This window comes from Phoxinus phoxinus (genome assembly GCF_949152265.1).
Source record: "Phoxinus phoxinus genome assembly, chromosome: 25".
NCBI classification, from domain to species: domain Eukaryota; kingdom Metazoa; phylum Chordata; class Actinopteri; order Cypriniformes; family Leuciscidae; genus Phoxinus; species Phoxinus phoxinus.
Genome location: NC_136900.1, coordinates 23886025 through 23913134, shown reverse-complemented (window position 1 = coordinate 23913134; position 27110 = coordinate 23886025). Strand labels below are relative to the sequence as shown.

The following is a 27110-nucleotide window of genomic DNA, read 5'->3' as shown; positions in this document are numbered from 1 at the left end:
TAAACTGTCGGAAAATCTGTCGGAATCTAAACCAAAATGTCTCTGCCTTGTAAAACAAACAAACCAAATAAATAAATATATACCTCACACATTTTCCATTTACCCCTGAAGCCAGCAGAGACATGTAATAGTCTTTCAGGGTGTGTAAGGCTGTTTGCCCACCGCGGTGCGCCACACACACTCGTGTAGGATAAATGAGGCTGTGAGAGACTGAAGCTGTGGGAGATCGTATCCCAGTCCATCGATCCAGCCGAGAAGACACACACACACACACACACACACACACACACACACACACACACACACACACACACACACACACACACACACACACACACACACACACACACACGGACACCAGGCCTCCCCTGCCTCTTCTCCACCTGCTTTCCTCCGCTCTGCAGAGTTTAGAGATCGCTCGATCCTCTGATAGCTTTATCTCCAGCAGAGAGGGAGGTTTTACGATGACTGGAAAACGGATGAGTGGAATGAAAGAGTGGATAAATAAAAGTTTCCGTCTGGATTTTACCACTTTCGCTCCCGTTCTCAGTGGGAGAGCAGATCTGACGCTTCACTTTAAACAGCCTGCGCTCTCTTATCATTCCTATTCAATGAAGGTAGTATATCGAGCCCTTGAATCCTATGTATATACAGTATGCATATATACACACACACACACACACGTATATGTTTATCCCATTCCACAAGGGAGCACATCGTCTTCTTCTAGAAGTGTCCTTCCGAACCCCAGAGGCGATGTTCTTACTCCATAGCAGTGGATCTGCTCTCTCACAGCTTCAAAAGAAGGAGATGTGCTTTGAGTCTGAAAGTCTGAGCCACGGGAAGCACACGCTCTCCTCCGTCAGCAAAGCAACACAACAAAGCACACTCATGAGGCTGCAGAAGAGTGTGTGTGTGATGCATGCCATCACATCCACACTGACTAAACACACTCCACGTGATATCCAGAGCGCAACATGTGGCAAACCCTTAATATCGGACACTTTCCAGATAAATTCATTCTTTCAGAACAGATACTTTGCCGTGTTTGACATGGTTAGGTTAGCTCAGATTGTAAAAACTTTTGTGGTGCAGCTCATTCCAAAAAATAAATTAATTAATTAATACAAATATTTGAACTATTGAGAGACCTATCAGTAAAAAAAAAAAAAAAAAAAAACCTTTTACACTCGAAATTAAAATGTTTTTGAAAATAATGATTGAGATGTGTGTACAATGTATTAAATATGTAATCAAATGTTTTTTACTTGATGGCTACAAAACATAACATAAAAAAAAATATATATATATATATATATATATATATATATATATATATATATATATATATATATATATATATATTGTTTTTGTTGTTATGTCCTTTTGCCGTTGTATATTAGTTATATATTCATACTAATAATAATATATATATATATATTAGTATAAATACAGGTATACAACTAATAAAATGGCAAAAGGACATAACAATATATATATATATATATATATATATACACACACGCAAAAGGATGGTACAATTGGTAAAAAATATATATGTATGTATATATATATATAAAATGTATATTATATATTATTAGTATAAATATATAACTAATAATAATTGCAAAAGGATGTAATGAGATAAAATAAAAGATATTTCAAAATATTACTAAAAACTCTAATACTACACAAATAATTCTAAACCGACACTGATACTCTTATTTTTGTCAATGAATCAAATAATTTGATCTATTTTTCTCCTTTTTTGTATTACTATTTCAAAATAGTAATATCCGTTAATACAGTCGTTTAATGACGTGTAGAATGTCTCGTTGTGCCGGATGGAGGAAGCCGGGTTTGTTGCGTAACATTACGGTATTAATGACGAGATAATAATGGGAGAGAGACAGCATGTGCAGACCGTTACACAACTGTGTGGAGCGGTCCAAGAGCCTCTGGGTCTGTCTGTGCTAATCTGTTCAACCGCAAACATCTGCTGAGTCCCTGATCACACACGACACACACCGTATCCATGCGTGTGTATACACCCGCACACAATGAGAGGTTAAAGCTCATCTGTGAGCATGAACCAGCTTATGGACAGACTCCTGAGGAACTCGGGAAACATTATGGAAAAGCCCCTTTCTAGTCTCACAGGCCGTGTAGAGAGGAACAACATGAATGCGAACCTTACAAGCACCCCGTGAGAGCCTGCACACATCTCACCATCTGCCCTGCGATTGACTCCTCACAACCCTTGTGGAACGGCTCACTTCCATTATATCTTTTAAAGGGGTCATATAATGGACAACCGAAACAGACAACTGCCATTTGGGAATTTTTTTTGTTTTGTTTTGAAACAACGTGAAAATAAATTGACACTTCAAGTAGCGCCTTTTCCGTTTTGATATTTCCGGTTGTGTTTTGTTTTCTAAATAGTTTTTTTTCCCCTCTGGATTGTGATTTTTTTTACATTTATTTTTTAATTTGCCACCGTAGAAATCACCTGTTTGTTTACAAGAGAATACGCAATAGCATGAGCATTAGCTTGACCAGCTTCCTTTTCTTTGGCTAGCAGTTTTGAAGATTTTGAAGCTCTTTTTCTGTTCAAGGACTGCTTCACTATAGAAAATAGTTTGATTGTCATCAAGATGGCCGCCGAATGAACTAACTTGACGAACAGGGACTTTTTGAACTTATTAACATGTGACCGCCCATATATCAATGCTTATTAACTATGCTGGAGATTAGCCAATCATAGCAGAGCTTATTTGCATACAAAATAGTAGTCTTAAAGGTATGGTCGTTTTCAAAACCACCCTTTAATTGAAATTTAAGCCTTAAAAACTTGAATCAATGTTTATATAATGCCCCTTTTTACAATATGTAAAATAAGTCTCTGATGTCCCCAGAGTGTGTGTGTGAAGTTGTAGCTCAAAATACACCACAGATATTTTTTTACAGCATAAATTTTCCCTTTTTGAGGGTCAGTAAAAACTAGTTTTGTGTGTGTCCCTTTAAATGCAAATGAGCTGCTGCTCCCGGCACAGGGGGCGGAGCTTCAAGAGCTCAAGTGTGTGTTAGCAGCTGCGATTACCTCACACAGACACACACTGAAATGTCAGAAACTGTTCTTTTAGGTCTGGAGTTGGAAAATGACGGAGAACGGTTGTACTAACCCGTGAGGAATGTCGTGTGTCTCTACCAGCCGTTTGTTGTAGTCCTTAAAAAGCGATTTCTTTAAAAGCAAATATCTCCCTTTGCTCTGAACTTTGAGCGTTGTAACTTTGCAGATGTTGTTTATGATCAAACAGAAACATTACACACTAACTACAGTTAGAAAAGTCAAATCATAATCAACCACCCCTTTAAAGGTACTGTCATGAGTGTTAAAATTGGTCATGTAAAACCTTGACTAACATTATAAATGGGCTTCAATGAAAAATACAGTGTAAATGCAGGTACAGTATGGCTCTTGTGTATTTAATATGTGTTCCTCAGTGTAGCGTATGGATATTTTACAGCTATTTAAACGGCGAAGTTCTTTTGCACCAAATTTCTAAACCACATCAATGACAAATGCACTAAATGCTACAACTGTGGATAATATGGCATCTTTAAGGCAGAAAGGCATGAGAATTTATTTCCTGTAGGAGTAGATGGATATTAAACCTTATATTGAACGTTTTCCCCTGTTATGGTGGTGAAGATGACAGTAGGTGGCCCAGTTTGTCACGTGTGACTGCGTTTGCTTCAACAACCAAACACTTGACTGTCTGCACACGTCGCCAGACCTGTCAGCGGAGTCTAATTGACATTCAAATGTATGCATGCACCTCCTCAAAATTTGATCACCCCTACCGGGGGGAAGGTATCGTAGGGCTGAGCAGGAAAGGTCTTTTTGCAAAAATGACAGACGCCCACTTCCAAAAGCATGCATGCACACACTGCCGGGACAAACACCAGTCCTGGAAGTTGCAACAGCGACTCTTGTGCTTTTGAAGCAAACTCGTGCACAAAAAAAGGCTTTCGGCAAAACCCCTGGCCACCCCATCATCAGAATTTAGCAGCGCTGTCGTGAGGGATCCAGATTTCCCGCAGCCTGTCAGTGACGCGTCCAGAGTGGGACAGCGAGAAAGCCTGTCAGAAAGAAACATCCTCCTGGTCGACAGGCCGAGAACATTGCGGATCTAGAGAAAGAGAGACAGTCATAACACAGCAGCGGGACTCCACTGGGGCTTGTGCTGCCGTTCCACTCAGATCTATTTTTAATGCCTCAAACTCCACGTCAGCAAAAGGAATGCATAATTATAGAATTTTGAATAATTCATGAGGGGCTCATTAGAATAAGGAGGCGGTTTGGCGAGCCACATATGTGCAGGGGCTTAGGAAACTTTTCCATTTGTTGGTTGTTTTTAGGCAGTGCCCACATTTTAGGTAGCGTTCATCCATCCATCCATCCATCCATCCATCCATCCATCCATCCATCCATCCATCCATCCATCCATCCATCCATCCATCCATCCATCCATCCATCCATCCATCCATCCATCCATCCATCCATCCATCCATCCATCCATCCATCCATCCATCCATCCATCCATCCATCCATCCATCCATCCATCCATCCATCCATCGAAAGCAGGATTTTGTGAATTGATTATTCTTTAGAGTGAAATAGATCTCCTTTTAGCAGTATGATCATAACATAAAAGGAACACTAGATAAGATATTCAAGGTAGTATTAACAATTTTAAGTAAACCTTTTTTTGTGTGTGCAAGTCTTGTTATACAGGAGAAGGGCTTCAGGACTGCTTATTTATATGAACTGACTGGTATGGTATCACCATACTATTTTATTTTTAAAGCTACACTGTGTAGGATTTTCTCCCATCTAGCGGTGAAATTGTATATGACTACCAACTGAATATTACTTTCTAGCCCCTCCCACTCCGAGGGCGTTTTAACTCCTGCGGTGGCCGTATTATTTCAAATCTGCCGGCAGTCGCGAGTAATCTCCGCTCGCATTCGTCACGGCGCCACTGAGTGTAAAAACGTGAAAAGCGAAGCTTGAATTTCCAGGTATGTCCCTCTTTGGCTAATGTATTTTCAAGATGGAGGCACAACATGGCTTCCGCCATTCGAGCAGCTCACCCGTATTATAAATGGCAGATTTACGCTTACGAGAATACTTGATCAGTTGGTAGAAGTAATTATACATTAATGAGCACATCATTTTGAAAGAACAAAGTGGTTTTTGCTAAGAATCAACTTAAAAAATGACACAATGTAGCTTTAATTTAAAAAAAAATTTTTTTTGGTCCTTATGCTTCATTGGTTATTAACAGTCAAGTCATTCCATTTAGTCAACATGGTACCATGAGCAGTATTTATAATAATACATATTTAAAAATGAATATCAACTATTGGCAACTCGAACTCTAATATATGCTAATGCATATATTAAATCTTGGGTCAAGGTGAATATTGTGTTTTTGAGCATTATTATGATGTTGCAGGGGACAGGAGCTCTTTTAATTGTATTGATTGTGAAGGTGCACACATACGGAGATCGATACGGAGCAAGCGCTCGCTCTGTTGTCAGTTATACGCTGTGACTCGGCCGAGTGTTCTTGAGTTCTTATCAGAGCAGATGGAGCGCACGCGAAGAGTTTCGTTCAGCAGTTTCCCTGTCGCATGGCTTTCCTCCCTTCCTTTTGATAAGGCCATTTCTTCTGCCCTTGCACTTAATACACTCTATCCTTGTGATAATGTCATGCGGTATGACGTCTGACTGTGATATGCTCTCTATGTATATATTTTGTGCTAATGTCTCTGTGTATTATCATTGCTGGCTGGAATAGGTCACAGTGCTCAAAGTGCATGCAATTCCTGGCCTCTTGAATCTCATAAACCGAAGCCTTTTGACTATGAGAAAGGACATTTTGTTTTTTCATTTTTCGGGGGATTTTTATTCCTGTTATTATGAGATATTTTTTCTTTGTTTGTGGCCGCTGATCTCTGATGATTGGATCCATTCTAATGGTCTTGTCAACTGTTGAGTTCGCTGTCAGGCATCATTATTGTTAAATTAGCTTCGGATGACATTTGAATAATATTCCCTCTCTGTCTCTCCATCACTTGGCAGGGCAGAGTACCTGAAGTGAACACTCTGAAAGGTGCAGGGCTTTAGCGTATAACGTATCCCTGTACGGTACACCCTATATCAGAGGTCACCAATTAGCAGTTAATATAATTATATAATATAATATAATATAATTACAACAGCATTTTTTTTCTCCACATGGAGAAGCTGAAGCTGATATGGTTAACAAAAAAACATTTACACTATTTTCAGGAAGTTTAAATGTTAATAACAATACAATTGCAACCCGATATCACGGCAATTCATACGTATTTTACGAGGTGGCGAATTCGTAAGAATGACCTACCCCTGACCCTGCCCCTGCCCCTGCCCCTGCCCCTGCCCCTGCCCCTAAACCTACACAAATTTTAGACAAATCGTACAATTTGGTCGTGAGATAGCGTTGAAAATTGTCATATGGTGCAACCATCATTTGAAATGTAATAACATATTTCCTTACACCTTGAATACATTTGAGTGTACACTTCTTAATCGTTAATCATTTTAAAACGACTTCAAATTAAAATTACTTTGACATTATTCATTCATAAACATAATTAAGCATTTGGGGAGTCGCACCACATGACACTTTAGAACCTGAACTAACCTTCCCTTGTCCTCAATAGGTCAGGTTTGATAAGTTAAGAGACTTATTCACCTTATTTTTAGTGCATGTTTCTGCATGTTGGTTGCACCAAGGGTTAAAGCAGCAGCTTTACCGTATTAAACATGAAAAACTGTGTCAGCGTCTCTTTCACTTTCAGTGCTTCACATCGCCACCTAGCCGCCTGGAGTGCACACTACATCCAATCTCACACACTTTTGCGTCACCATATCCACGCAGATTTCCCCCCATAACGCTCGTCTAAACGCAGAATAAAAAGTGATAACGCAACGCCACTTTTGCGCTTTCTCTTCAGATCGTTTCCGTGTAAACATAGCCTTATAGCACTTATATTATATTATATTATATGAACAGTTTCATCACAGACATAAAAACAGAATTTGCCATTTCATCTTCAGTGGATAGTTTTGCAATTCATCTTAAAACCCTTCAAAAGAGCCATTGAGTCACATGAGAGCAGTGGTTGTTCAGGAGTGTCTGTTGAGTGTCATCGGGGACGAGGATGTGGTTGGGATGAGGTGGGGGGGTTTCTTACACTTTATTACAAACTAAAAACATTCACTGCATCCTCTTTGCAAATCACAGCATTTTTCGTTTATGTGCTTGTCAGTTTTCCGATACGCGTGCACCTTAGGATATGAAACATTCATTATCTTGTCTCGCACAGGCGTCCAACCCTCCCTATCTACCCAACAACTCGTGGTGCAGCAAACAACTTTGCTGAATCGTCTTTAGTGGTTTTTGTTTCGTTTGAAAATGCTTGCTCAACAATCGTGGAAGGACCTGAGGTATTTACGCTAGAGATTTTTCTTTAGGAAGTCCTTGAAAGTATGAAGAAGAGAGGGGAACTGTGAAGCATGGTTCTGTAAGCCTGTAAACATTCAACACTTTGACTAATAAAAGTGTTAACCGTGTGGCGGATGTTTGGTAGAAACGATTTCCTTGAGCTGCTCGCGCACCATGAAACTCCACGTCACGAGTGATAAAGCAGAAAGGCCTTTAGGTTGCTGCTGTACACCATCAATTTGGCTCGCAGTTTTGCTCATCTACTATACCTGGCCGTTGGTCTTGAGATACGAATGGAGCGTCTCACAGATGCCGAGGGAAAGACGCTCGTGTTTCGGTGTGTGAAAGGAAATGGCCTGTGAAAGGGTTTTTGTGCAGTTGTGATTAAATTGCTCAGCCATGTTGCAGACCAATGTTGTGGATGCAGACCAATGATTAGACCAATGGTTTTCTTTCAACCTTTTCTTTCTTTCTTTTTTCCCTCTAGGCCTTGTAAAGCTCGGGATACACTGTGTCACATGTCAGAAAGTCGCCATAAAGATTGTAAACCGAGAAAAGCTCAGCGAATCCGTGTTAATGAAGGTAAGATTTCATTCTTTCTTGGGAAATATCAGATGTACAGTACACACAAAAACAGAAATAATTCACTCCAAAATGTAAAATGTCATAATTTACTCACCCAAAACTTGATTTCTATGAAACACAAAAGGAGAAATTTAGCAGAATGTCAACGCTGCTCAATCCATACAATGAAACTGAATGGTGACCAATTTTTGTTACAAAAAGCACCATAAAAGTATAGTCAGTTTATCTCATGCACTATAACTCTTCTGAAGTGATACTGTATGATACTGTAGCTTTGTGTTTTTTTTATTTATTTTTTATTTAAAGTCATTATTCACTGAAAATTTACTTTGTTGGAGCTCTCAAATGTAAAAAAAAGTCAAAGATGCCAAACGTTTTTGTTCTTGTGTCTTGTAAATCTGGAGGTGCCATATTTGCATATGCACATAATTCAATCTGGCTGAATAACAAATTTTGGTTTAAAATTAAGTTTTTATCAAACTATCATTCGCCTTCACAAGACTGATTGTACAATGTTATGGACATAATGCTCATATAAAACATAATGCACTTGTAAGTCATATTGACTACTTTGACACTTTTATGATGCTTTTTTGTGATATTTTTTTGGAGCCGGTCAATGTTCACTATATATATATATATATATATATATATATATATATATATATATATATATATATATATATATATATATATATATATATATATATATATATATATATATATTATATATATATATATATATAAGGGCTGTCAAAAGATTAATCGCGATTAATCGCATTCCAAAATAAAAGTTTGTGTTTGTATAATATATGTGTGTGTAGTGTGTATAATTATGTATAAAAACACACACAATCGTGTATATATTCAAGAAAAAATGGTTATATTTATATATAAAATATTTATATATAATATAAATGTATATACAGTATATAAATGCAAATATTTCTTAAATATATACATGAATGTGTGTGTATTTATACATAATAATTATACACAGTACACACACATATATTATACAAACACAAACTTTTATTTTGGAATGCGATTAATCGCGATTAATCTTTTGACAGCCCTAATATATATATATATATATATATATATATATATATATATATATATAATATATAAACTGCATGAATATCCTGCCTAACATCTCTATTTGTTTTTCATGAAAACAAGAAAGTCATACAGGTTTGGAACAACGTGTTGGGTGTTTAATCCGTTCATTTCTCCCTCTAGTTTTTCCTAAAGTTGTTTAAAAATAAAGATAAAACAAATGAATTAATGAATGAAACCGAGACTACAGCCTCATAATGATATTTATTGCCTGTAAAACTATACTCTGGGTAGTAGTTGGCCCATAATGATCTCCTCTGATAAAAGCAGTCGTGGGAACAGCGAGACTAAAACTGAAGAATAACCTGATTAAGGATAATTGTCTTTCAAGGGAGGCGTATTAAATTATGAGATGCTTGTTATTATTTGGAAATGGGGGCAAACTTGTATATGCCTTAATTTAGAATACCATCTAACACACATGCTTCAAAATATATAATTTTAGATGCAAACTTATATCGTAACTGTTTTCCTTTTGCTCTAACGGATATTAATGAGGAAGGGATTTGGCCAGGACAAGCAGCAATAAATAAACTCTGCAAGATTAGAGACCGTAAACACTACAATTCTTTCAGATATTTGCACATTTGAGGTTTTTCCAAGAGGCCGAGGCCCAAATTAAGATCTTTTTGGAAACAAGCAGCTGAGGCTTAAGGTTTTAGTAGGACTGGTAACTAAAATAGGTAGATATATATGAGAGAGAGAGAGAGAGAGAGATATGAGCGAGAGAGAGAGAGAGAGAGAGGTTACATTTAAATTCAGTCTAACGTTTTGTACAAGTCTTGTAAAAATGTTATGGAACATGGCATCACCATTGTACCATGTTCAAAAACACATGGACATTTTTAAAGCGCTGCTCCCTGTGCTCATGGCAGCCAATCAGAAGCCCTCACTGAGCGGGCAGCCAATCAGAAGCCCTCACAGAGCGGGCAGCCAATCAGAACCCCCTCATTGAGTGGGAAGCCAATCAGAACCCCTCATCGAGCGGGCAGCCAATCAGCAGCCCTCACAGAGCGGGCAGCCAATCAGAACCCCCTCATTGAGTGGGAAGCCAATCAGAACCCCTCATCGAGCGGGCAGCCAATCGGAAGCCCTCACAGAGCGGGCAGCCAATCAGAACCCCTCATCGAGCGGGCAGCCAAACAGAAGCCCTCACCGAGCGGGCAGCCAATCGAAAATCCTCATCGAGCGGGCAGCCAATCAAAAATCCTCACCGAGCGGCAGCCAATCAGAAGCTCTCACCGAGCGGGCAGCCAATCAGAAGCCCTCACTGAGCGGGCAGCCAATCAGAAGCCGTCACTGAGCGGGCAGCCAATCAGAAACCCTCACCGAGCGAACACGCCCCCGTATCCGCGTCTCACCAGCACCAACACTTCCCACATGAACTCCAAACGACCCGACTGCACTTCAGAAACAATGAAGACGATTAAACTCGCACTAATCATATGCTCCTCAGGTCTAAACAGTCTGTGTTTACAATGTAATTTATTCCACATATCACATAAATAATGCATGTTCCACCCTGCCTGAACTTGAAGTTTAATGTGACTACAACAGATATTACAATTTGCTGCCGTTGTTTTCATGTAATTACTTCGGTATGAGGTAAAAGTCGATTTGAACAGCCACCAATTAATCTCCACATGGGTTTAAGAGATTCGGGGGTGGATTGTCAGGGTTATTTTGGACAGCGGCCTTTATTCAGAGCATATGTGTGTGTGTGTGTGTGTCTTACTCTTGGCTTTGACATTCTCATTGTTGTCATCCTGTCACCGAGATGAATATGGGCTATCCCAGCACCTGCCTCTCCTCTCATTCCTGCGCCTCCAGACCAGTATTGCAAATGTCACCTTTTTAAATGCAAATGTTGCGTTCTCTGTTTCCGCCCTGGCACCTACGCCCGACGCCGTGTCCCGCTGGGAATGAGACTCTCACAGTCGTTCTTTCCAGTGTCCACATCACTGATTTTATTTGTAGATGTAGAGGACATAACCATATGAAGTCCACACAAGCACACATGGGCCGTGTTGAAGGATTATAAGAAAGAGGATTTAGATTGAAAAAGACGATGTTATGGAAGCTATGAGAGTTAGATAAGGACTTCAGTTTGGGCTTAAATAAATAGTTCACCCAAATATGAAATTCTGTATTCGTTCACTCACTCGCCTTTTTGAAATGGCGTCTTTTTGAAACCTTTTGGATTCGTTTTCTTCTGTGGAACACGAAAGGAGATGTTTTGCAGAATGTCCATGCTGCACTTTTCGGAATAGTGATAGCCAATAGTGACCATGACTGTCATTTTCAGTGAATAACAAATGTCATTTTGGTTTGTTTATCACACAAAGCTGTTATATAACTTAAGAAGACTTGAAATATGTAATATAGACTATACTTTTATATTTTCACATCTTTTTTTGTGTAGCTTGACTAACCCAATGTTATTTTAGTCACCGGAATGCAATCGAAAGGACACTTTACTATTAGTTATTAAAGGTTGTCGGCCCCGACTCTCAATTTATTTTAATTTATTTACATTTTTAGATGAACTGTCGAAGTGTTTGAACCCTGAAGTTTTTAAATTGTAGATGTGTGTCTGAATTGTGACAAAATTAACTTTCAGTGGCTGTAAACTAGGGGTGAGCGCAGGGATAGTTGTTGTAACACACATGGTTTAAAACTTTCCACACATGTTAGCATGACTAAACTAGTTAAACTAGTCAAACTAGCCATATCAACACTATATAGAGAAATAATTGCGCCAAAATTAAAAAATCTTTGGAAGATATCATTGAACATTTATTTAACCATAGCAAAAGTAAATTTCTTACTGAAGTTAATTTTTCATCTGTTTTGTTTATTTTGTTTCATTAAAACTAGACAAATCTGATATTATTTTAATTTTTATATCTGTTATTTAACAGTTGAATTCTTTAAAGCTGATCTAACCAGCAGAAGAAACTAGCCGGGTTTAAATCCCAGTTGTGCAGGTGAGGTACGTTGTCACACCGCGTTACAATGAGCCCGTATTATAACTGCTATTCTATTCTATACTTTTATGAATTCTATTGAGAAACATGAGAAAAAGGGTGAATAAAGACTGAGAGTCAATGATTAATTATTATTATATTTTGATCTATGCTGTATTGTTGTGTTTTGTGGTGTGTTTGTTGTCGTCAAACTCAAAAAGTAGTTAATTCTGGCTAAAATCGACACCAGCCTTACTTGTATCTTTACCAAGAAGACAATCCCAGATAACATTGCCACAATTTAGTCAGTCAGTCATATTTTTTTACATTTCACACCTTTCACGTCTCTCAAATAAACACTGCAACCTAGAGTCATCCTTTGGATGTATAAAGGCACACTGAGTATCATCTGTGTAACAGTGGTATGATACATTATGCTCGCTAAAAATAGTATACAACGGGAGCATGTATAAGGAAAATAAAACAGGACCCAGGATCGAGCCTTGTGGAACCCCATACAAAACCGGTGCACGAGGTGATAAGTAACTTTTTGTGCAGACAAACACACAAACAAGACGAATATACTGAATAAAGAGGACACAGATACCAGGCCACGGCTTGCCAAACACTACACTGGCGCCATCTTGGTTCAAACATGCACATTTAAACATCATAAACATATAAAAATGTAGATAAATCATCCAAAGCTGGCAGATGGAGATGAAAATTGACTTCATTTTTTCCAGTAATGAGAAGTATCAATAAAAGTAATTGGCTATTTTTAATTAAAATGTACTATTGTTCCAAATACATGTGTATTTTCAAGCTTATTAGAGAATCATATTATTAGCTTAGCACCATACTATCAATTGTGTGGCATGTGGTGCACATGAGGAGTGCAATTTAGTGCGGGTTGCAGAGTTGCCATCAATGTACAGTAGAGCGTTTCAAATCACTCGCTTCTATTTTTATTTAGCTTACCTTGGAAGTTAGCTGACTATATGTAAACAGTATATAGCAGTGCAGCTCACAAGGCTTTGGAAAAGAGTGTGTGTTTGATAGGGAGTGTGTAACTGATGGTCTCTGTGATTGAACATGAGTGTATTGTGTACGTGTGAGAACGCGAGTGGGATGTGGCGCATTGTCGAGGCCTGAGGGAATATTTAACATTTGTAAAACTCCCGAGATTATAGAGTTTATACTGACTCATAGTGTACACACACACACACACACACACACACACACACACACACACACACACACACACACACACACACACACACACACACACACACACACCGTAGTCTGCAAAAAGCAGATAAGTCCCCGTCTGTGTGTGTGTGTACATATATAAATTTTCATATGCTTTTCTTCATGTGAGCACCCCTAAAAACTACAGGTTTAATCTACATTTCAAGCAAGTTTCAAAGTCGGCCAAGTAAATAGATTAGCATTAGCATATCTGAGTTCAGAGGGGTAAGAAAGACAAACACACAAATATAAACACACACACACACACACACACACACACACACACACACTGAGTTTTGTTCAAAAGCATACTACATTTACTGCAGTATACACTGTATACTACATACTTCTGCACTGCAGTATTTCAACATTTAAATATTCTATACTAAATATAGCATGTCTTTCAGAAAAGCAGGTGATATGGCGTTCTGTGTGTGTGTGTGTGTGTGTGTGTGTTAAAGCGGGCGCACAGCGAGTGCTGGTCTGATGATTGTGCTTCCTGTGAGCTCTGGGTCTGATTAAAGCTCATTATCCACGGTAACTCGCGCTCTCACTCTCCTCTACTGACACAGCATCAAAGAGACACAACAGGGAGAGAGGGAACGGGGAATAGATGGATGCAGATAAGGAGAGCAAGAGGAATGGAAGGAGAAATGCAGTTTTATAGAGTGCGAGATAATGTATGGAAGTCAGAGCACTATTTGAAATTGCAGTTTGATTTTCCGTAACACTCGCTCTTACGCCGTTTCTGCAGTGTCGACATTACCGTTGTGTTGCTATACTTTCCCTGTCGTCGTCGTCTGATAGTCCTTCACCTCTGCTGCATTATTAAAGTTGCGACAGTTGTTTACAACATTTCTTCTTCTTTTTTTCTCTCGGTTAAATAAGTGCACTTTTTCTGTATTTAAAGTGCACTTTTTATGTTGGAAGTTTTAGCATGAACAGACTATTTGCACTATACAACAAAATAGCATATAATATAGTGCAGTAGTATGCGAATATGGACACGCCTAATATCATTAATTGTAATGCTTTCTAATTTTCTAGAAACGTACAGCTTAATGTGCTTTGAGAAAGTTAATATTTTAATTTAATTTAAAAGTTAATTCAATTTAACTGTATTTTTTAACACATTTATCAAATTTGATATTATAACTTTTTAATCTTTTTGGTCCCACTTTATATTAAGTGGCTTTAAGTACTATGTACTTACATCGAAAAATAAGTACAATGTACTTATTGTGTTCATGTTGTATTGTAAAACACTTTTGCTGCTATTGCGGTGTGATACGGGTAAGGTAAGGGACAGGTGTGGTGGTATGGTTAAGTTTAAGGGTGGGTTAAGTGTAAGGGAAGGATCAACAGTGTAATTACAAATGTAATTATATACATTAATTACAGCTGTAATTACATGCAGGTATTTTAAAAATATAAGTACAATGTAAAAACATGTATGTACACAATAAGTCCATTGTATCAAATTAGTAATTTCAATGTAAGTACATAGTACTTAAAGCCACTTAATATAAAGTGGGACCATTTTTTTATTTAAATGGGTCAGAGTTATTTTATACTGTTGACTGTCCTAGTTTTCAAAGAGTTTATACATAGCTAACATTACGCTAATAGTAGATGGAGAATAAACACACACTGCCAACAATATAAAGTAAATATGTTCCAAAATATTGACTTAAAGTCCCCATAGTCAATAATTGTATCCCTCTAAAGTTACATATTTAAAAAAAAATTCTTCATGTTTTTATATAGATTGAATGTAAATCGACACCCTTGCCTCATTTATTATACACGGTTCTTTGAATATGCTAATGAGCCCCGCCTCCACTCACTCACTCCAGCTCAGAGATCCACTGGTTGACGATCACACGATGATCTGATTGGTTACAAGGTAGTTTGTGACGTCAGAAAGTGTGTCTTTTGAGACTGTCTTCGGTTCACTGCAGTTTTAAGCAGAAAATTCTCAGTAATGGTGTTGACTTATGAATTAAAGCATATTTTAGTCAAGGCAATCAACAAGGCACATCAAACTAACAAGGCAATCATATTTTGGGGTGTAACTCACATGGTTGATCCGCTGACACAGTTGCTTGTTGTGAGGAGTTGGAACACTACAGTTTATAGCAAGTGTGTGTCCACTGTCCACGGTTTGCACTGTGTGTGTGTTTTCACTAATGTGTTAAATGCAATGGACAAATTTCGAGTATGGATTACCACAGGGGTTTTCAAAGTGGGGGACGCCAGGGGGGCGCAGCAAGTAAAAAAAAAAAAAAAAAAAAACGTAAAAAAAAATTATTTAATTTTTTATTATTATTATGAGAATGATGAAATAGCATTATAATAATTTGTTGCATAGCCTATCTGAACATTATACTTATAATGCTAATCTTTTAGAGATTAGGCGATCAAATGCACTCGGGCGCTGCATGATTAACATCGTGCAACAACTCACGCTCAATTAAAGTGAAAGCACACTTATGATGGACAAAATAAATATGATTTCACACAAAACGTGCCTAAAATGCACATTATTTCCATGTCTAGTGTGTTTTAACAAGAACTGGAGTAGGCTATGTCAGAAAAGAAAATGAAGACTCAAAAATCTAGATATATTTATGAAATTTACCCATTTAAACTTGTTTTTATTATTCAGTTTGGGTAAAAGTATATGGTGTTTAATAAAAAAAATAAAAAAAATAAATATTTGTGTGTGCTGTAAAGTGGTTAGAAAAATTAAATCTGTATCGGCTAAAATCGGTATTGGCGGGTCAAACTCAATGTAAAATCGGAATCGGCCTAGAAAATTGTAATCGGTGCTTCTCTATAATCTTTCTGATTCACTGTAAAAAATGTGGGTGCGATTAGTTAAAATTTGTTGAGATAACTTAAATATCCAACTTAACCAAACTAAACTAAAGTTAACTAAACTTAATATTTTAAGTCAAGCATGAACACATACTTTTTTAAAGTTGAAACAATGTTGGATTTTAAGTTGTGATAAATAATCGCAGCAATTTGTTTTACAGTGTTGGCTGGTATCAAACACCATCACATAATCTGATGTTCACAGATGTTTTATTGATTTATTTCTACATTTGCCGTAGTATTGTCGATGGATTCAATAACACATCCTGCAAAAGGCGGGCCTTGACCAGAACCTCGTGGTTTTTGGGCGGCCTCGTCATGGAAAAGTTTGGGAACCCCTGGATTACCATACTTAGCCTTCACATGTCACTTTCACTTTCAGTGAGAGTTCAGCAATTGAATAGCTGTCATTGCAAATGCACCTTTATAGACGCCTGGTTACAATTCAAGAAGATTGAATTAAAATGCGGTGCAGCACTTGTTCTTATGCGGTTTGCGTCGCAGAACTTTCAGCCCACTGAACTCTATTATGATGTAGATCTATAGACCTCTCCGCTGCTGAACGCTTGATTCGCTCCTCGAGCAGTCATACACTCTGTTCCCAAACGAATTATTCCCGCAGAAAAAAGCGGAGACAGTTTTCCCCACTGGGTCTGCAGATCTGTGCTGTGCGCTCGTGAATCAAATAGCTATAGATTCCAGCGTTGCTTTTTTTTCATCCGCCCTAGTAGAGCCTATCACACTCTGAACGGGGTGTTAGACGCCCTTCGTGAGGCATAAATCATCCCACAATCTGCACCTTCTCCCCTCGGCTTCAGCTGGTATTGATTTGAAGGTCCAGTGACAAGCGCTCAATATCCACTCTGATCTCAGAACAGAGGTACCAATTCAGCTCGGCTCCTCACAAAGGCTGTTGGTTTATTTTATTGTTCTGGCCTGGATGCCCTCAATGAAATATTGGAAGACATCCGCTTTCATTTGTGTTACTTTAGGCTGAGAGGTTACGGCATTTACACACTAGAGAAACCTCTGATGAAGTGTTTGGCGGATAGGAATACGTAACATCGTTTGAAATCGAGTTTGGAAAAAAACACAATGATGGAAAGCGCGAATCGGGTCCACGAAAGCACAAGTGGACTCGTCACTGTTCCCGTTGCTTACACACACACTGCAGGATGGAGCCTCACTTTTGGAAATTCTTGTTGAAATCATTAGATTTGATTAGATTAGTTGCTTGGTCCTGATGCAAAACCAGTTGGGAATCATTGGTGTAAACCAGTGGAAGCCAACTAGAAAACTACTTTCCTGCAGACTTCAGTTCCAATAAATATATAACAATACAAAAATGCAACAATATGTATATTTATACAATATGTAAATATTGTGGATAGTGACAATATGTATTGTGTACACTCTAAAAAATGCTGGGTTGTTTCAACCCAATTTTGGGTAAAATATGGACAAACCCAGCCATTGGGTTACATTTTTAAAGTACATTTTTAACCCAACGTTTGGGTTGTCCATATTTGACCCAAATTAGAGTGTATAGTTCACCCAAACAATTGTGTGTACTGTGTGTAAAAATTCAAGTTTACAGAGATTTAGTGTCAGTACTACATTACTGCTATATATAATGTTGACTATAATGTATAATAAATCAATGGGAGAATATGTGTGGGTCCTGGTAATGCCAAATGTCTGATGTTACCAGTAAAAAGTGGCCTTTACATTATTTTAAATATATCTAGTCAATAAAAGAGTGCAAGCATATTTGTTTTCAGCTTCAGAATCATGAATATTTTTATTTTGTTGTCATTATTGTCCTGTGCTTTGGGTTTCCAGCACCATTTACTCACACAATGTGATACCAAATTTACCATTTTAATCATCGGTACATTTTTTGTTAACCTTTTAAAATGCTGGGTTGTTTCAACCCAGTTTTGGGTAAAATATGGACAAACCCAAATGTTGGGTTAAAAATGTAATTGAAAAAATTAACCCAATGGCTGGGTTTGTCCATATTTTACCCAAAATTGGGTTGAAACAACCCAGCATTTTTTAGAGTGATATGTCTTGGAGTATCACAATAATATCGTATCATGATATGTATCGAATCGTGACATGAGGGTATCGTCACACCCCTTGTTCCAACCCTACTCCAGCAGACCTACCTGTGATGTTCAAGTGATCCTGAACACCTGGTGGCTAAGGCTGATGTAAACTCTAGCTTTATTTTTTATATATTTAAAGATTACCTTGACTTTCAGTTGTGGAACCCAACATAGTTGGGTTGATTTTAAAACAGGATGGCATGCACAAAAATGGAAAATGAGTTGGGAGCAGAAAATGTGAAGTGATTGATGTGAACTGAGAGAGGGAAATGGGCGAGAGAGAGAGAGAGAGAGAGAAACAGGGAAATGGGAAGGAGAGGTCTGCGAGGCTGGAGTAATTGCCCCCTCAAGCAAATAATTGAGGCAGGAGCAGGGTGAGGGGTGGGGGTGGGTAAAGCATGACCTTGTGCCCCATAACTTCTGCAATCCTACAGAGAGAGAGAGAGAGAGAGGGAGAGAGAGAGAGAGAGAGACTGCCGTCACTACATTGACAAAAAAGAAAGAATTAAGCCAAGAATAGCCAACGTGAGGATGTTCAGTCATAGAAGTTTCTCTCACATGATTCAAGTCAAGGTTCCCCAGTGCACTGAACTACATCCAAGTGTCAAGCTGCATTGGTACCCCGGTCCAGTGTTGTGCGAAGGTCAAGCTCTGTAACGCAACATACAGGTCAAACAATTGTACCGTTGACCTGTTTGCCACTGACCTTAAAGTTAAGCCAATGAATACCAGATTCTGAGACTATCTAGAAACTGTGAGTTGTAGGCATATTGTGACTTTCATAGAATAATCATTATATATACATACATGTTATTCTGTACTTTTACTAGTTTGCGATTTATCCTGAGCATTTACATGAATAAATCGTAAAATGGCACTTTTTCTTGACAGATGTGTTGAGGACAAATTGTCAAGTCACTTTTATTTATATAGCGCTCTTTGCAATACAGATTGTATCAAAGCAGCTTCACAGTAATAATAACATGAAAAATAATACAACAAAGTTAGTTTCTAGCAGAACATTTTGTCATCGTCCACCTAAGACAGATCAATAATATGTAGAATATTAAATGTCTCCAACTAAGCAAGCCAAAAGCCAAGGCAAAATTGTGTCCAATGTTTTAATTGGATTAATTTGGAATTGTTATGTACATATATGATGTGAGGAAAATAAAACTGTTGGGTACCATCAGATAATTATGTGGTAACCGTGAAAAAACGATAAAAAAAAACAAACGAATGCATGAACTTGCGATTCTACAAAATGCCTTTTAAACTTTATACCGGGTCTTATAGCACAACTAATATCAGTGCTCAATACTTACCGTAACGTCTTGAAACTTGTGACGATGACTTCGGTCTTCGGCACCGGCTGGTTCGGCTTTGCACGCTCTCCCACACATTTTGTGTTCACGTGCATTGGTTTAGTTATTTGTATTTGGGAACTCGTTCAGCCAACACATATTTTACATTTCGACTTGATAGATTGACTGAGCACAAATAAATGTGTTTGGTGGATATACATTTTAAATTTTTAAGTTAGTACAATGCATCTTTTTTGCATGGGGATAATTATTTGGAAGTCATCTATTGAGCCAATATGTAATTGTCAGTTTCCAAAATTTTTCAAAATTATAATTTATTTATAGTGAAGGCCAGTTTCGGTGATATTGGCACCTCTTATTAATAAAACATGTTCAATATTTAAATGATTTTTTTTTTTTTTTGTCAATTCACGAGGATAACAAGTAATTACAGCCATCATATAGGTCTGGAGAGTTGGTTGTGGAAAAAAAGATGTTGCATTAATTGCGTTAATTATTTTAAAGAAGTTAAACAGTTAATGTTTAGTTCAGAAATTAGTACATTATTTTTCCTACCTCTAACATATGTATAAAATACATATACATGGATATCGTTCGAAAATGAATGGCAGTATTGTATCCAGCATAGCACTACTTGACCTGAGGTGTGTATGAATGCAAATCTTAAAGTGTCTATGTTTTTGGTTTATATATTTGAAGGTTTTTGAATGTGCACAATAATGTGCATCTGAGCCATTAATTCCTCATGTGACAGAAAGATGAGACGACTGGAAAACGTTCCTTGGGAGAGCGAGAAAATGCAAGAAGCATCAAAGAAAGTCTGAAAAGTAAGTAATTGAGAAGCAGAAAGCCACGGCTTGTTGGAGGGAACGCAGAGGAGAAGTTTTCCTAACAGCTCAGATGAAAGAGTGAGAGCGATAGATGAATCACGGCTGACTCTAATCAGGTTATCCTGACACTGGGATGACAGTGCAAGCTTTCCCCCCCTCCGTCTTCATTTCGTTCCACACCGCCAAATGATTATAGATGCTCCCTTCATTTCTCCCAGAGCCACAGAAGTGTGTCCCTGCTGAGGATTCCCAGCCTCCCTCGCTCGCTCCCGCTGCGTCTCCTCCTCATAAAGACCTTAAGCGTCCTCAAGTGCTCCACCACTTCTTCACGGATCTTATCTGTGCGTGCGTGTCGTCTACCTCCGCCCCACCTTCCTGTTGCTATTTTTAATGAATCATTTTTTTAAAATGAAATGTGAAACAAAAAAATTACATATGTGTGTTACTTAATTACTTATTTTATAAGTGAACATGGAGTATAGCATGTCCCTGCAGGACTCGCCATGTCATCATCTCGGTTATGAGAGTGTGGATTATTAATTATTGTTTTAGATGTTGCTATAGTTACTTAGTATTTCAGTCCCTTTTCTGTTAATTTTTTTTCCAAGTCCATGATGTGACCTAATCAATGGAAGGTCACCTGACATTCCTCTCTAATTTTGTTCCCCATTCTCCGTAGATTTTCCTCTGTCCTTGACATGAGTTCTAGCGAGTATGGATCGCTCCATGCTGCACTAAATTGGGAATGGATTTTTGTTCCAAAAGGTTTTGCGCCGCTTGAAATGTCAGAGACCAACTCAGTTTCTGAACGTCTGAAATTGCTGAATTACTGCGGGTATTTTTGAAGTTCAGATTACTTTGCAGCTGGTCACTCCAGTAGAATGGCACTGCCATAAACTTTTCACTCTCTCTGTCTCTCTCTTTCTGGTCTAAGTGTGCTATTGTCTGTTGCCTCAAACAGCTTTTTTTCACATTGAATCCTCTTGCTGTTGCTATGTTCTGTCATGTCAAGAGACTGTAAAGTTCACAACACTTATGGTGCAGCTGAGGTTTAAGTAATTTTACAGAAGAATCAACTTTTTTATCTGTTTTTTTTTCCACATAATTTTTTATGATATCCACGCTTGGGGACAGAGACCAATCATTTAGAAGAATAAAATCCCTCAAAGGAACGTTATCTTCTTTTCCATCATGTGCACTTCACTGTCTTTCCTCTCATTTGTATTCGTGCATCATGTTGCAGCTCATTTGCATAGTTATACTACTCTCAACCCTGTCAAGTGGCTGGACGTGTCCATATTGTGTAGCCAACGACGCTGCCGCTCATGTCAATGGACTTAATGCACAGCTGCACTACTTCCTGAACTTTAGCCAGCTCCTTTGTTTCCTGTCTGCCATTATTGGACAAACTGATTAACCCAGGTGTGTCTGATTATTGTTGTTGGTCAGGCACACCTGGATTAATCAGTTTATCCTATAATGGCAGACAGGAAACAAAGGAGCTGGCTAAAGTTCAGGAAGTAGTCCAGCTGTGCATAAAGTCCATTGAAATCAGACTCTCATTGAAATTGAAAGATTTTTTTCCATTGTTTTGATGCTGCAAATCACTGCCAGTGTGACTTTGAACAGAGTTTTAGGCAGTTTCTTTAGGTGTACCTTGAGTCCATCTTGACCTTTACAGCTTACAGTTTGAAACAAGCTTCAAGTAATCTTGATATGCGATCTATTTTTTCTCAGATAATGGAAAATGCCATATTTAATTTAAGAGAATTGAAAACACGGCTATAAGGGATAAACTTGTAGTTCATTCAAATGGGTTATTACTGTGAATTTTTGTGAATCTTTCAGTTTTTCCTGAGTACCAGTCATCTAAATCGTAGTGGTTTTTGTTGCAGGACAGAAGATAAGAACAAATAATTGAAACCCGGCCACCCACAGCCAAGGCTATCTTTGTCCATGCTGGGTTGCATTTCATGCCGTTCCATCTTTATCATGGCCTCATTTATGGCAAACGGTCCGTCTGGATTTATCTTGGCGCTAGGCAGCTTGTGCTAATAAGCATGTTGAAGTGTTTTGCTTAACATCATTCCGACTGACCACCCTCAGGTTGGTGGTGGGTGTAAAATGTGGATTCTGCTGGTGAGAGCTAATGAGTGTCGACGGCTGCCTGCAGATTGAAAGCCCTAATTGGTCAATCATGCTCAAGTTCCAGTGTTGAACCGTGTTCCAGGAATCGTGATATTCCACAAGGGCTCGTGGCCAAAGCGCTCCTCCATTTTAAACGTGTCAATAGGCACTTGTGCCAATCTCTTTCTAGACAGGAATACAATTGACAGTCAAGTTGAGCCAGTAAACATGTACCTACACCAGTACAGATCACTGAAGCTTTATTGACTTGTGTTAAGTTAATAGACATGTGATAAGTAGTTTGTCTAAAACCGCCAGAAGAACTCAAACCTAGACTGAATTTACTCTTTACCTCAAGTTTTTCCACAAATGATAGGAGACTTTCCAATTGGAGTTACTTTGTTAAAAAAGAAATAACCTATGAGTTGTCACTTGGCCATAGGGCTGGCTATAATGGTCCGGCCAAGTTATATTGATCGGTTCAGTCTCTAGAAGGCTTAACCTCGTCATTGACCTACTGAGGCTTTCGAGATCTATAGAAATGAAAGTACATCCAGAGGACCATTTATTCTTGAATTTTGTACAAGTAGTGCTTTCTACTCGCATTTGGATGGCTGTTCATTCCTGATTTTGCAGAGAAGCTGTAAAACTAGAGGGCAGAAGTATCGCAATTATTTCCCTTTGAAGAGTAATTTGATTTGAACTTATGAAGGTGTTGTGGTTACCTGTCTGGGTCTGCTCAAAGCCCTATTGACCCCTACTATCATTCACCAGCTTCCCATTTCTTCACCTTAAATTCAATACAGTTATCCCAATCATGTTTGAAATCATACGGATATGATGGTGCCAAGTTTAGCCAAGGGCAGTAAATCTGTTCTGGTCCATCTCCGTTCAGCATTACCCGTGAAGAGGATTCCCTAGATTTGACCAGAGGCACCTCTGTTTAACCGTGATAAAAATTCTCTGAATGATAAATCCTTCCCATTATTCTCCCTGCGCTCACAGGAAACGGGACCGCATGGAGTGAAACCTCAGATGACCTTTCTCTCCAGCACTACACATCATAAACCATTAAACTCCATTATGGACAAGGTCATAAAAGGATATGTCCGTTAGCACCGACTAGCGCCTCATTTGTGTCATAACTCAGCTGCCATCAGAGCTCAAATTGATGAGTTGTGATTGCGTGTCAGCTTGGGATTTGGAGAGTTTTTTCAAAAGAAGCCATTTCAGCTTTGAGCTTGATTGAAGGAAGCAAGACTTGTGTCCTTGGAGGGGCAAGAGTGGGTATCCTGCAAACATTGGGCTGGTCATAGTGGAAGGAGGTGAAAAGAATCGCAATATCTCTATGAATGAGATATAGTCATCTCATCCGTAGTTGGATTGAGCTGATCCAGGCATGGTGTTTTCAGATCGATCGTTGTTTGTGAGGTATTGATGATGCACCCGTGTTAGGATCTTTGGATTCACTGTAAAGGAGATGAGCACCGCTGAGAATAACTTGGATCCTGCTGATGTGAGTGTGTAGCTACTGCTTTCCATCTCACAAAGTCAATTTGAGTGCAATTTACCGTTGATAAAAGCAGGCCAGCAATCACACACAGCTTGCTGTTATTGACTACCCATAGCCTGTTAACCCTACAACATCATGCTTCTTGTTTTGACAGCAACTCTCGGTGAAGAAGTGTTGTTTTGATTTGTTACATATTTAAGGTCTTTCTTGAAGTGGTCCTGGAGACAAGATCTCCTTATCTCTTATAACGTTCAGAGCATGTTCTTTAGACTCGTAGTTGATGCTCTTGTCTCAGCTGATTTCCGAACTAAACTTCCTGACATTTCCAGCTGCATTAGTTTCCTCTGGCGTAGCATGCTTTAAATCAAGAGGGAAAAGATGAGTTGGCAGCTTTCTGCTGTCTTGGACTGTAGATTATCCTGACAAGGAGGCGAATCTGAATCCCTCAGTACTCCTGAAACATGCCAACAAATGTCACTGAGCTGATCCCTGAGCAGCGATTTAAACTGGAGAAGCCTCTCGACAGCTCACGAAAGCTGGCTGTGCAAATAAAGGGCGACACACAGAAGCAAATCAGACGCCGAGGCCTCGTGTGTATTTGCATGACCTTGAGGCAAACTGTTTGGGCAGGTAGTACTTCATCTTGCCTTGCGTTTGTCCCATTGGTGAGGTTTTATGGATTCAGCACGTCATCCTTCGGTATCTGATCTTCAGGAAAAAAAAAAGTCCAAGTACATTTTGCAGAAGGACAAATGCACTCAAACTCTTAGAAACAACTTACGTTTGCTACTGTGGTTCACCAGAGACTCATTTGATTGACAGCTATAGTAGTATTAAGAAAGGCAATTCTTCTGTTAATAGCCTTAAAAATAAACCTTCACATATAAGGTTGGGAACTGAACACTTATAACTGATTACGTTAAACTTAAAACACCAGAACCCAAATGATTTTGAGTTGATTCAGATTGCGCTGAAGACAGCTGGTGTATTTTTGATTGTAGGTATTCACAGCATGTTGAGCTATAATGGTAATTAAATTCCACCTTACAAATACATTTAAAATTGTTTGCTTTATAAAAAAATATTGTTTATCCACCATTTAAAGAGTCTGGTTTCTGGTCTGTTTTGTGCGTGTGTGTAGTCATTTGGTAATCATTTAAATAATACATTATTAACATTAAAGATGAACAGTTAAGGTTAACCCACAAAGACCTAAAAAAAAATAATAAAAAAATAAACTCCCCCCACCTTTTAAATGTTGTTGTAAGAAGACTCTAATACAGAAATAAATGGGTTTTTACATTGACATTTTAGTAAGTTTTTAGAGAAATGTAATATTGCAATATTGCAACGTTGGGCTTGTTAGGTAGCAGAATTTCATTGATTTCACTCACTGTCTGAACATATGTAGAGAACAGCTAAGGGTTCGTTTACAGGGTGTAGACTAATAATTACACAAATTTTTTTTCATAAAAATATGACTTGTCCAGTTATGAATATTATTATTTTAAAAAAAATTGATTGTATCTACAAAACCTGATGAACTGAATGACAACTTTGGCATTTATATGATTTAATTCTGTTCATAGCCATATTCAATTATGATAGTCCCAACGGCAGCTCTTGTCCTCCGAGAAGCAGAGGCGGACATTGCACTTGCTGCAAAGTGTGTTGGTGTAAGCCTTTACCACAGTCTTCTGTCACACACTTTCAGGCATCATTAGTGATATTTTGAGCTGAAAAATCAGTGTTGGGACTGATAAAATCCTTTATCAGCCAGCGATACCTGTCACAGGGCCTGATGGCCTGCGTTCTTAAATGACTTGATTTTGTTGCCGTAATGTCCACATAATTATCAGACTGGGGTTTTCCTTTTTCAGTTCACAGGCATCTCCACATTCCTCTTCATCACTTCTATCAGAATCCATTTCAAAATCACTGTTCCCATTTTGAACGGCACCAATGACATTATACACTTTGTAGATTATATACAGACTTTCCTGGCTGGTGGCATTCTGAAAATTGAAAACGACAATACAGACGATCTGACGGGTTTTAGAAGATTAAATACAACCCGAAACTAAAAAACAGACCCGGCCTCTATTTGAGACCGGCCTTTATTTATCCAAACCTGTAGCCACACCAGACAGGCGTCTATTTGGGACTCGGCTATTATTTGAAGTTTTACGGTATTCACAAAATATTCCATCCAATATCATTCCAAGGCTGAACAATACGACCTATTAGTTGCGTAAATGTGATCTTAGAGAGAAGAAAAAACATCTGCAGGTTTATTTTAGTAGAGCTAAATCTGATGTTGTAATATTACATTAGTGGGCCTTACAGGGTTTTAACGTGGTTCAAATGACTCATCAAACTGCACTTGTCTCTCGTAACACAAGGCTTTTAGCTCAGTAGTATAACATACCAGTCCCTGCACTTCCCTTCCAGTCATCTTTGTCTTTGTCACCGCTGTGCACTGCTAACAGCTGTGTTCACACCGCCGTGGCCTCCTCTCACTGCACAGAACATTCACACTCAGCACATGTTGTGTTAATGAGGAACAGAGATGCGGTGAAGGCCCAGGGCACCAAACCCAGCTCGCACCATCAGCACCTCGACTGGGGAAGAGGCGCGTGCCGGCTTAGCTCAGCCCAAATGTTTCCCCTTTGTGCTTTTCCAGGAGCATGCAACTTTCCAAAATCTGAAGCAGAATCAGAGGGGTAGTGATAAAATGGGATCAGATCAAATGGCAAAATTCAACTTTGATTCATGTCTGTCGGTCCCTTTCTGATCTCATGATACGTAAAGGGCTCTTGGTCTTGAAAGTGAGTGGTAGAGCTC

The 27110-nt window shown here is 38.6% G+C and overlaps 1 protein-coding gene across 9 annotated transcripts in view; it reads left to right on the top strand.

Moving 5' to 3' along the window:
- brsk2a (BR serine/threonine kinase 2a) overlaps window positions 1–27110 on the top strand; it is a 221701-nt gene that overhangs the window by 96878 nt on the left and 97713 nt on the right. For all 9 annotated transcript variants that reach the window (XM_079604647.1, XM_079604644.1, XM_079604642.1 and 6 more), the window contains exon 2: window positions 8047–8141. In XM_079604647.1, the coding sequence (XP_079460773.1) occupies window positions 8047–8141 (95 nt within the window). The remainder of the gene's footprint in view (window positions 1–8046; window positions 8142–27110) is intronic.